General features: G+C 39.7%; 1 protein-coding gene across 1 annotated transcript in view; it reads right to left on the reverse strand.

The window, feature by feature from the left end:
- The window catches only part of CD99L2 (CD99 molecule like 2), a 96,657-nt gene that overhangs the window by 26,007 nt on the left and 58,376 nt on the right, over positions 1–12,274 (reverse strand). Inside the window, exons 3-5 of the mRNA XM_058534886.1 lie at positions 4,866–4,934; positions 4,655–4,738; positions 2,617–2,682 (exon numbers count right to left, since the gene is read on the reverse strand). Of these exons, the coding sequence (XP_058390869.1) occupies positions 2,617–2,682; positions 4,655–4,738; positions 4,866–4,934 (219 nt within the window). The remainder of the gene's footprint in view (positions 1–2,616; positions 2,683–4,654; positions 4,739–4,865; positions 4,935–12,274) is intronic.

Genomic DNA, 12,274 nt, shown 5'->3' on the forward strand with positions numbered 1-12,274 from the left:
GGAAGACTAAAATAAGCCTGTTGGCACTGGATTACAGTTGGAGACATAAGTATGAACTCATGTTTAGGTTACTATAGATACTGATGAATAGACACAGAAATAATTATAGATAAATGCATATAAATGGTTTAGTATACACATCCATATACTTCCTATTTCCTACTTCTGCCCACTTAAAGGGTATAAAAGTAGCAACATCCCCCTAAGTAATGAACACACTCAACACCCTGATCTTGGTTTCTAATACCATTCTCTTCCAGTGGGGAAGACAATGACATGCTGAATTGGATACCCAAGGAAACAGACCCAGCAGGCGACAGTGTTTAGGAAGAAGATGTGAATGAGACCCAGAAAGTGGGAGAGTGCCAGGAAGGGCTCAGGAGGAAACAATGTGAAGAAGCAGGTGGTCATCAAGATCAAATGCTGCAGAGGTCACATGGGACAGAGGGCTGTGACCATCTAGAAGTCACTGGGGACCAAAGAATAACTCTGGGGGAGTGGGAGTAGAGGCTTGCATACACTAGGGCATAGACCACAGCGGGGATAACGAGGACTTGAAACTTATCAGCCTCAAGTTTCTCAGTCAGTGAAAGTGCCAGGGAATGGAGGAGGCTGATGGGACTGTGACAGACGGGACTGTCACTATCACCTACAGACAAAATACAGGGCTTCTACAGGGCCAGTAGAAATGTTTTATTGAGAAAAATATATATAGCAGATAACATTATTTCAGAAACACACTCCAAAACTATAGTTGAGTCTATGTGCCTAAGACCCAAGGTCGGAAAATGAATGAATTAGGATTGTGTTTATGCTGAAGACCATCACTAATTTAAATGTGATGTTTTATCTTCCCTCACGGCATTAGCATGTGTGCATAGAGGACAGTGTCTGAGAATTTCATCGTGTGCTTATCATAACCATGTTTCAGTTTCACACTTGTATTTTTTGCTGGAACTCCTTTATCTTCTTTTACTGACACTTATAATGACAGAGGGTATAACTTCAGCTATCAATTGATCCTTCTTTACAAGAGAAGTTCAAATATGGGCCTAATTAAAGAATTTCCTAACACTTCTTCCTTGCTCAACATGTACTTTTAATAAGGAAACCCCCCAACATGTCACTCAGACTTTCATTCGTGCATGTGCTTACACACGTTACTACTGCCCTCATCTCACCACTTGGAAATACCATTTGTCACCCAGGAGTAATTGGCTAATTTGCTGGGTTTGCCCTTTAAATGTTCCATGTTCTCCTGACATCTGTGAGTTTCCTATAGACGCTTTCAGAGCTTTTTACTCAAGATGACACTGTCTGGAAAGGTGTTTTGAAGGACAGATTTGACTACAGTATCCTTTAATCAGAGAGAACACTGTTCCCATATGAAAACCACACAGTTCTTGCAAGAAAGGAGCAAATGCTAGTGCCACAAGCCAGGATTGTGGAGAGTGTAGCAGGGTTACAACCAGATACACTCAAAACTTGTCACACTCATAACCACAATAAGTCACAACCACAACTTACCATCACAGCAGGTTATCACCACAAAATGCTACAACCACAACTTACCATCATAACAGGTTACCATCACCATAGTTACAACCATAACAACTTACCATCATAACCACAAGTTACAATCACAACAACATACCATCATAACAGGTTACAACCATATGTAACAATCACAAATTACAACCATAACTTGTTTTGCCACATCAAGTCTGGCTAACATTCTCTCCATACTAGGATCATATCTTGACATATACAGTATTAAGATAACAGGTTTAATCTTTGGTGGCTTTGGGGGAACTAAAAATATCTGGCCTTGGGGAGGGCATGACTATGAAGGGTTAGCATGAGGGAGTTTCCTTGTGGTGATGGAATAGTTCTGCATTCTGCATCCTGATTGTGGTCATGGTTACTCAAATCTACACATGATAACATTTCACAGACCCACCTGTGCATGTGTACACATACACGCACACACGAGTGCATGCAAAATCTGATGAAATCTGAATAAGGTCTGTATGTGACTTGATAACAGTATTGTGCTAGTGTCAGTGTCCTGGCTTTGACAATGTACTATGGTTATGTAAGGTGATTATCATTAGGGGAAGCTGGGTGAAGGGTACACAAGAATTCTCCTAAACGTTTTTACAACTTCTTGTGAGTTTTAAACTATTTCAAAATATATTTTAAAAGATGCCTGTCTTGATATGGGTCTCTTTGTCACGAGTTTTGCTCCTCCCATCCCAAGGGTGACAGGACCCCCAGGTTAGGGAGGCTGTTCCCAGTGAGTCCCCTGACCCTCAGTTACTGTAAGTGGTACTGCCTCGAAAAACAGCTTCTGCTAGGATGGAGACATTAACCCAGGCAGCACGTTGGCTTAAAGAACGTCAGGGGAAATGTGTGGCTTTTCCAAATTGGCTTATAAATCTCCCCGTCTTGAGCTGCACAGCCCACATCATTCCAAGTGAACCCCAAGTTGCAAGCAGGATGTCTGGGAACTACCGCATTTCCCAGAGGCTGAGTAAGAATGGCTCGATCAATCTGGTTACTGTGTGACCACGTTCTTAGTGAGAATAAGGTGTTTGGACAAATCAATGCTCCTACCTTTGCCCTTGTCAGGTTTGTATCCACCACCCCCTAAGACGTCTTCAAGATCCTTGTCTGAAAAACCTGGAGAAAACAACATTTCAGTGTCAAAAAACAGTTTTCAGCGACAAGAAACTTGTGTTAATTAATGTTGTCCAATATCCCCAGAAAATGATTGCCACTTAAGAACGTCCTCAATGAATGCAGTAGGCAAAATTCTAAAAGGACCCCTAGGCTTCTCCCCCACTAGTGTCCACGCCTTGTATATCCCATCACTTTGAGTGTGAGCAGGACCATGAATAGGATGGCTATCATCCTGTGATTAGGTTATATTACATGCCAAAACTGAAGGGATTTTGCAGATGTAATTAAGATACCAAATCAGTTTGACTTTGCATTAATCAAAAGGGAGATTATCCTGGGTGAGCCAAACTTAATCAGGTGAGCCCTTTAAAACAGGGGTGAAGAATTCCAGAGCTCAGACACTAGAAGCAACAGAGTTAGTCTTCCTCTCCCCCATCTCCTCCACTGACTCTCCCCTGCTGGTCTTGAAGAAGCAAGCAGCCATTAGTTCTACAACTGCAAGGAGATGTCGTCTGCCAACAACCACATGAACTTGGAAGAGAACCCAGCCTCAGATGAGACCCCAGAGCTGGTGGACACCTTGACTGCAGCTGTGGAGGCCCTGAACAGAAACTCAGCCTAGGTGTTCCTGAACTCCTCACCAAAGAGAACTGTAAATTGTAAATGCATATTGTCTTAACTCACTAGGTTTGTGATAACTTTTTATACAGCAATAGAAAACGAATAAAAGGAAACAGAAAAGTTAATTTTATTATAGCTCAACCATTGAGTACACATCTTTTACTATTCTGTGTGATGAAAGGAGAAGTATGCCTAAAGCATTTCTGTTGTACTCCAAAGTGCTATAGTTGACTTAACAAAGCACTTGGGTGACTGTTTCAGTTCTAAGTTGTATTAGCTGCTTTGTGTCATAGAAGACCACCTTTACTAGAAGGAATGAATGATGGTCAAACTACGATTATGGTGGCTTGAACATTTGGCAGATGTTTTCTTGAAAATGAATGAAATGAGGCTGTCACTTCAAGGAAAACTATTGGCACTATTTGTTGCCAATGATAAGATTTCAAACAAAAATTAGAATTTTGAAAAATCTATATCCACTACTGTAAGCTTAACAGCTTGCCAATACTTAGACTTTTTCTAGTGAGATCGGTGGTGATATTAACAAATGTGATTTTGGGGTATTGCATAATGATATGTGGCATTATTTGGAAGTTCAAAAGACCTCAGGACACCAATATTTTCTAAATGACCAATGCACAATGTACAAAACCATGAATGGGTAAAAGTTCATTGAAAATATAAGAGAGCCCTGTGGAGTTTAATGGAATCAAGTATAGAAAGCTCATTGATATGGTTTCACATTACACACTGCACTTAAGAAAGAAACAACCACTGGTCAAATTTGGGTGCCTTATCAGAGAAGAATGTCTACAAAGATCTGAAAAATCTATTAAAATATTCTTCCCTTTTTTAACCACATATTTATCAGGCCAGATTTTCTTCATAGACTTCAACCACAACAACTGAATCCAGAAGCAGATATCAGTCTAGCTCTTCTGCTAAGATAGACATTATAGAAATTTGGAAAAACGTACAATGATGCCACTTTTCTCACTAAATTTTGTTTTGTCTTGCCAAACAGTAATTTTTCATAAAAATATGCTATTTATGTTAATGTGTATGGGTTTATTATTGTTCTTTTTAAATATTTTTTTCAGTTTTACGTTCAAAGATGATGAATATTGATAGATATGACCCACATAAAAAAAGGCCCTTGAGATCCTCAATAATTTTGGGAGTCCTGAGACCAGAACGTTTGAGAACCACTGTTTTAGGGTTCTCCTGTGCCTTGAAGTGCCTCCAGCTCTGCCAGGACAGAGTGGCTCTGTGGGCTGTTGTAGTTAAACAAGCTACAACCTGACCAGGGAGCTACACTGCTGGTCAGTGCTTTCAACCAGCCATCACTTACCTCCTCCTCCCGCACTTGGTTTCCTGCGGCCATCATCTCGATCATGTCGATCATCCAAGGCGTCAGCCAAGTCAAAATCATTTTCTTCAGGGGGCCCCAAAACATAATAAAGAAAGTCAATTAGTTAAACTAGGTAGCTCATCTGGACATTATCCCAGAGGGAGCTCCACGGGGTCCTTCCTTATGACCCTCGTCAGAGCGGCTGTGTTACCTGCAGGCTTTGCCGGAGCTCTGGTTGTTCCTGGTCTCTTGGTTGTGGTGGTGATATGGTCCCATCTCTCTAAAACGGGAAAGGGGAACAGCAAGGGGAGCACATTTAGTAACAAAATACAGCAACCACTTCATGGCTCAGGGAAGTCACATCACGAGCAGAGTACCCTTGTCTTGGTCCTTCAGGCCTCTCTAAGGCCTCTGAGAATCACTTAGAGAAGGAAGAAAAAGATATGTAGAAGGTTTAAATGAAATGAATTCTGCTCACTTTCCTTCAGAAGATGAGTGGTGAGGTGGACATGGGCCCACAGGTGAGCCGGGGATTAATGGAGCTGGGGCTTGTGCCCAGATCTGCTGGAGATGACCACATGGTACAGGGAGTCCCAGAGCTTGAGCATGACTCTTGAGAGCTCCAAGCCTTGGTTTCCACCACTATCAACCTGGTACCATAACCACAGATAATACTGCCCAGGGATGGACCTAGGTTATGTTCCCAGTAGAGTATGGGAGTGTCTTATAAACTGAAAGTGGTTAGAACACCCACAAATATTTAAATGTCGTTACTACTGTAAGTATTAAGTCTATGGGCTCAACCAGATTCCTTTAAAATTATGGACTTCTTTCACATTAATTACATGACATGCCATGCATGAGTTTTCCCATAGTTTCTTTTCTTAAACATCAAGACTATGCTATAACTTTTCCTACTACTAGAAGTAGTACAGGGAAAGGAAATTTAAGTAATAGGAAAGGCAGAGATAAATAGGTTTACCTTTATATACAGCAATCACTCAATAATTATTGGCTACTAAAAGAAAACAGCAAAAATAAATATTGGTTGAAAGTCAAAGGATGGATAAAGGTATACTATGAAAATTGCAACCATGAGAAAGCTGGAGTAGCGATACTACTATCAGATAAAATAGACTTTAAGACAAAAATTGTTACAAGAGTCAAAGAGTGACATTTTATAATGATGAAAGGATAAACCCAGCAGGAAGATACATGAAGCAAAAAATTACAAAACTGAAGGAAGGAAGAAATAGACAATTCAATGTTAATAGTTGGCGATTTCAATACCATCCTTTAAATCACAGAAAAGTTAGATAGAATATCAAAAAGGAAATATAATACTTGAACAACACTATAAACCAACTACACCTGCCAGACATCTATAGAACACACCACTCCATAAAAGAAAACACATTCTATTTAAGTGCACATGGAACATTCTCCAGGACAGATCACATGCTAGGCTACAGAACAAATCTCAATGTATTTAAAAAGACTGAAATCAGACAAATTGTGTTCTCCAACCACAATGGAATGAAAATAGAAATCATTAACAGAAGGGCATTTTGAAAATTCATAATTATATGGAAATTAAACAAAGTCCTAATAACAGTGAGTCAAAGAAGAAATCAAAAGGGAAATTATAAAATACTTTAAGATGAATGAAAAGACAACATACCAAAACTTCTGTGTTGCTGTGAAAGCAGTGCTCAGGAGAAATTTCTAGCTGTAAACATCTACATTAAAAAACAAGAAGGAGGATCTCAAATCAATAGCCTAACCTTTCAAATTAAGAAAAGAGAAAAAGAAAAGGAAACTAAACCTAAATTAAGCAGAAGGAAGAAAAGATTATAGCAGAAATAAATGAAACGGAGAATATAAAAATAATAGAGAAAAATTAGAAAAGAACAAATTTGATTCTTTCAACAAAATTGCAAACTGACAGCAGAGTGACCAAGACAAGAAGAAAGAAGACTCAAATTACTAAACTCAAGAATGAAACAGAGGACATTACTATCAACCTTACAGAAATAAAAAGGATTATTAAGGGATACTATAAACAATTATATTACAATAAATTAAATAACCTAGATGAAATGGACAAATTCTTATTAACACACGAACTACCAAAACTGATTCAAGAAGAAACAGAAAATCTGACTCAACCTATAACAAGTAAAGAAATGGAGTTAGTAATTTAAAAATGTCCCATAAAAAAAAAATCCCAGAACCAGAAGGTTTCATTGGTGATTTCTACCAAATGTGTACAGAAAAATCAAGACCAATTCGTTTTAAACTCTAACAAAAAATAGAAGAGGAGGGAACACTTCCTAACTCATTCTATGAAGCCAGTAGTATGCTAATACCAATGCCAGACTAATCCACCACAAGATAAATAAAGACCTATAACCCTTCTGAATACAGATGCAAAATCCTCAACAAAATACTAGCGAACAAAATCCAGCAGCACATGAGGATTACACACGATGAGCAACTGGGATTTATTCCAGGAATGCAAGGGTAGTGCAACATAAAAATCAATCACTGTATATCCAACATTAATAGAACAAAGAGAAATAAAACACATGATCATATGAATAGATACAGAAAAAGCTTTTGACAAAAGCCAACACCATTTCACCACAAAAACACTCAATTTTTTAAATCTAGGAATAGAAAGGAATTTCTTTAACCTGATAAAGGGCATCTATGAAAAGTCCACAGTAAACATCGTACTTACAGATGAAAGACAAAGTTTTCTCCTAAGATCAGCAACAAGACAAGGATGTCTGCTCTCACCACTTCTATTTAATATTGTACTGAAATTCCTAGCCAGGGCAATTAGGCAAGAAAAAGAAAAAAAAATCATCTAGATTGGGAAGAAAGAAGTAAGACTATCTCTAGTCAAAGATGACATGATCTTATATAGAGAAAACCCTAAAGAATCTAGACCTACTGCCACCAAAAACTGAGATAATAAATAAATTCAGCAAAGTTGCAAGATATGAGATCAACATACAAAATTCAGTTCTATTTCTACATATTAAATGATCAATCTGAAAAGGAAAATAAGAAAATTCCATTACAATAGCATCAAAAAAATAAAATTCTTAGGAATAAATTTAACCAATGATGTGTAAAGACTTCTACACTGAAAGCTATAAAATGATGTTGAAAGAAATTAAAAGAGACCTAAATAAATGGAACATTCCATGTTCACAGATTAGAAGACTCAATATTGTTAAGATGGCAGTATTCCCCAAGTTAATCTACAGATTCTATGCAATCCCTGCCAAAATTCCAACTGTTTTTTTTTTGGCAGAAATGGATAAACTGATCCTAAAATTCATATGGAATTGCATGGGACCCTAAATAGCCAAAATAATCTTGAAAAAGAAGAACAAAATCAGAGGAGTCACACTTCCCAATTTCAACAATCACTACAAACCTACAGTAATCAAAATAGTGTGACAGTGGCATAAGGATACACATACAGATCAACATTATAGAATTGAGAGTCCAGAAAAACACTCATATTTATGGTCAACTGATTTTCAACAGGGTGTCAAGACCATTCAATAGGGGGAAGGGGGAGAGAAGTCAAGATGGCAGCGTACGCACACTCTGAACTCACCTCCTCCCGCAGACACAGCCAATTTAAAAACTACTCATGGAAAAATTACCCCTGAGAGAGAACTGAAACCTGGATAAGAGGAACTCCTGCAACAAAGGACAATCCTAATTGAGGTGGAAGAGACAGAAACTCCCTTCTGGAGAGGAAAAACGCCGCATTCACAAGCCGCCAGCTTCACAGCTGGCCTGGGAGCAGCCCAAAGTTCCGCAGCCCTCCCTGAAGGAGCAGGGCCCTGAGCCAGGAGCACTCCCGCCGTAGGCATTTTGTGGACACAGCACAATCGAGACGAATGGCATAATATCTGACTTTGCCTGCTACTAAAACATTGTGGAGTACTCCCAGAAAAGCTGGTTCACAAAGAAATTAAAACCGGCTCTTAAAGGGCCCATGCACAAATTCACCCGTTTCAGAAAGCAACCTAAAATCACCAGAAAGAAAGGTGCACAGTGCTTTGGTGAAAAGAGACTCACCTCATAGGTTCTGAGTGCATCACAGTGAGAGGTGAGACCTCTCCAGGGACTAGAACATTGGCAGCAGCCATGGTTGTGGCCTGGTGTGGGCCTGCTGACACAGACACCATTGGAGTTCTCCCTGGGGCCTACCAGCCCAGGGTCTGCCCCACCCACTAGAGCATTGATTTAATCCAGCTCAGCCAGAGCAGGCAGCTCACCCTAGGGACTGGCCCAACCCAACAACAAGCCCTCAGGCAACTTGAGGGCCTGCACAGGTTGGTGACTGGATTCTCCGCAGCCTAGCGACCGTGCCCACTTCAGTGGGGTAGGGTGTGCACAAGGAGCTGGTAGAGAGTGTGGGGCGGTGGTGGAATGCGTGGGGCTCCCGCCATAGAGAGACTGGGTCCACTTCAGGAGGTCGGGGCACGCAACGGGGCAGGACTGTGTTGACTGTGTGTGTGGACCTGTGGGCTGTGGGGCTTGTCAGCTGCAGAAGACTTGTGCTTCTCAAAGACCCACATAGGGGGTTTGCCCCACCGTCCAAAGCCTGAAACAATTGGGTGTTCCTGTGCCTGAGGACAGCCTCACGCAGCTGCAATCCTCAGAGAGCTGACAAGAGACCTAAAGGCTGGAGGCTTATAGCAATTGTAAGCCCCTGAGCCTAAGAACCTGCCATGCTGGGGGCCTACTCACTTAAAAGAAATACTGCAACGCAAATGTGCTATTAGAGCTTGCAGACAACTGTGCTGGGGCTCCCCACACCTGATAAAGAGACTGAAGGGCCCACAACAACTACAAGCAGCTGAGCATTACAACAGCTGGCCAGGAGCATAACTCAGCCTCCTTTGGCACCTACAGGGAGAGCAAACACGCCACAACAGAAGGACACACGTAGCCCACATAGGGTCCCCGCTGGAAAATTGAGAACTGAGGGAAGCACACTGCAGGCCTCCTAAGGCATCACTTATATAAGGTCACCTACGCAAGAGCAGGAGACGTAGCTGACCTACCTAATACGTGGACACAAGCACAGGGAAAGAGGCAAAATGACGAGGCAAAGGAATACAATACAAGTAAGGGAACAGGACAAAACCCCAGAAAAGGAACTAAGTGAAATAGAAATGAGCAACCTACCCAACAGAGAGTTCCAACAAAGTGTGTTAAGGATGCTCACTGATCTGGGGAGAAGAATAGATGAACTCAGTGAGAATGTCAAGAAACAAATGGAAGATATAAAAAAGAACCAATCAGAAAGGAAGAATACAATACTGGAAATGAAAAATTCACTAGAGGGACTCAAAAGCAGAGTAGAGGATACAGAAGAACGGATCTGTGAGCTGGACGAAAAACTAGAAGAAATCACCGAAGCTGAACGGGTAAAAGAAAAAAGAATTAAAAAGAGTGAGGACAGTCTAAGGGACCTCTGGGACAACATCAAGCACACTAACATCCATGTTATAGGTGTCCCAGAAGGAGAAGAGTGAGACAAAGGAGCAGAGAATCTATTTGAAGAAATAATAGATGAAAACTTCCCTAACCTAAGGAAGGAAACAGACATCCAGGTACAGGAAGCACAGAGAGTGCCAAACAGCATAAACCCAAAGAGGCCCACACCAAGACACATCATAATCAAAATGTCCAGAATTAAAGATAAAGAGAGAATCGTAAAAGCCACAAGAGAAAGACAAGTTACATACAAAGGAAACCCCATAAGGCTATCAGCTGACTTCTCAGCAGAAACCTTACAGGCTAGAAGAGAATGGCACGATATATTTAAAGCGCTAAAAGGAAAAAAACTTACAGCCAAGAATACTCTACCCGGCAAGGTTATCATTCAAAATGGAAGGAGAGATAAAAAGTTTCCCAGACAAGCAAAAATTAAAGGAGTTTGTCACCAAGAAACCAGTACTACAAGAAATGTTAAAGGGACTGATTTGAGGAGAAAAGAGAAGACCACAAATAGGAAAAATCATCTATTTCCATGATAATAGGGTAATGGAAACAAATGCACAAAAAAAGAGGTTAGACATGATATCAAAAACATAAAATGAGGGAGGAGGGGAGTTAAAGAGTACAGCTTTCAGACAGAGGTCAAACTAAAGAGACCATCAACTCTGTATAGAAAAAGAAAAGAACAGAGAAGGATTACTAAGACACTGAGAAAAAAAAGTTAAAAAAAATGGCAGTTAGACATACTTATGAACAGCTACTTTAAACGTCTATGGACTAAATGCTCCAATTAAAGGGCATGGGGTGGCTGACTGGATAAAAAAACAAGACCCATATATATGCTGCATACAAGAGACACACTTCAGGCCTCAAGACACTCACAAACTGAAAGTGAATGGATGGAAAAAGATACTCCACGCAAATGGCAATGAAAAGAAAGCTGGGGTAGCAGTACTCATATCAGACAAAATAGACTTTAAAACAAAAACTGTAAAAAGAGACAAAGAAGGGCATTACATAATAATCAAGGGAACAATCCAACAAGAGGATATAACACTTGTAAATATCTACGCACCCAACGTAGGAGCACCTCAATATATAAAGCAATTATTAACAGAGATAAACAGAGAAACAGACAGTAACATAATAATAGTAGGGGACTTTAACACTCCACTTCCACCAATGGATAGATCATCCAAACAGAAGATAAATAAGGAAACATTGGCCTTAAATGACACACTAGAACAGACGGACCTAGTAGATATATACAGAACATTCCATCCAAAAACCGAATACATGTTCTTTTCAAATGCACATGGAACATTCTCCAGGATTGATCACATATTAGGCCACAAAACAAGTCCACATAAATTTAAGAAGACTGAAATAATACCAAGCATCTTTTCTGACCACAACGGTATGAAACTAGAAATCAACTATAGGAAGAAAATCAGAAAAGCCACAAATATGCGGAGATTAAACAAAATGCTACTGAACAACAGTTAGGTCAACGAGGAAATCAAAGGAGAAATAAAAAAATACCTGGAGACAAATGAAAATGAAAATACGACACGCCAGAAGTTATGGGATACAGCAAAAATGGTTCTAAGAGGGAAGTTTATAGCAATACAGGCCTATCTCAACAAACAAGAAAAATTTCAAATAAACAATCTAACAATGCACCTAAAGGAACTGGAAAAAGAAGAACAAACAAAGCCCCAAATCAGTAGAAGAAGGGAAATAATAAAAATCAGAGCAGAAATAAATGAAATAGAGACTAAAAAAACAATAAAAAGATTTAATAAAACCAAGAGCTGGTTCTTTGAAAAGATCAACAAAATTGACAAACCTTTAGCTAGACTCACCAAGAAAAAAAGAGAGAAGGCTCAAATAAGTAAAATCAGAAATGAAAGAGGAGAAATTACAACAGACACCTCAGAAATACAAAAGATTATAAGAGAATACTATGAAAAGCTATATGGCAACCAATTCGACAATCTGGAAGAAATGGATAAGTTCTTAGAATCATACAACCTTCCAAAACTGGATCAAGAAGAAGTAGAGAATTTCAATAGACCAATC

This window comes from Diceros bicornis, chromosome X (assembly GCF_020826845.1).
Source record: "Diceros bicornis minor isolate mBicDic1 chromosome X, mDicBic1.mat.cur, whole genome shotgun sequence".
Taxonomy (NCBI): Eukaryota; Metazoa; Chordata; class Mammalia; order Perissodactyla; family Rhinocerotidae; genus Diceros; species Diceros bicornis.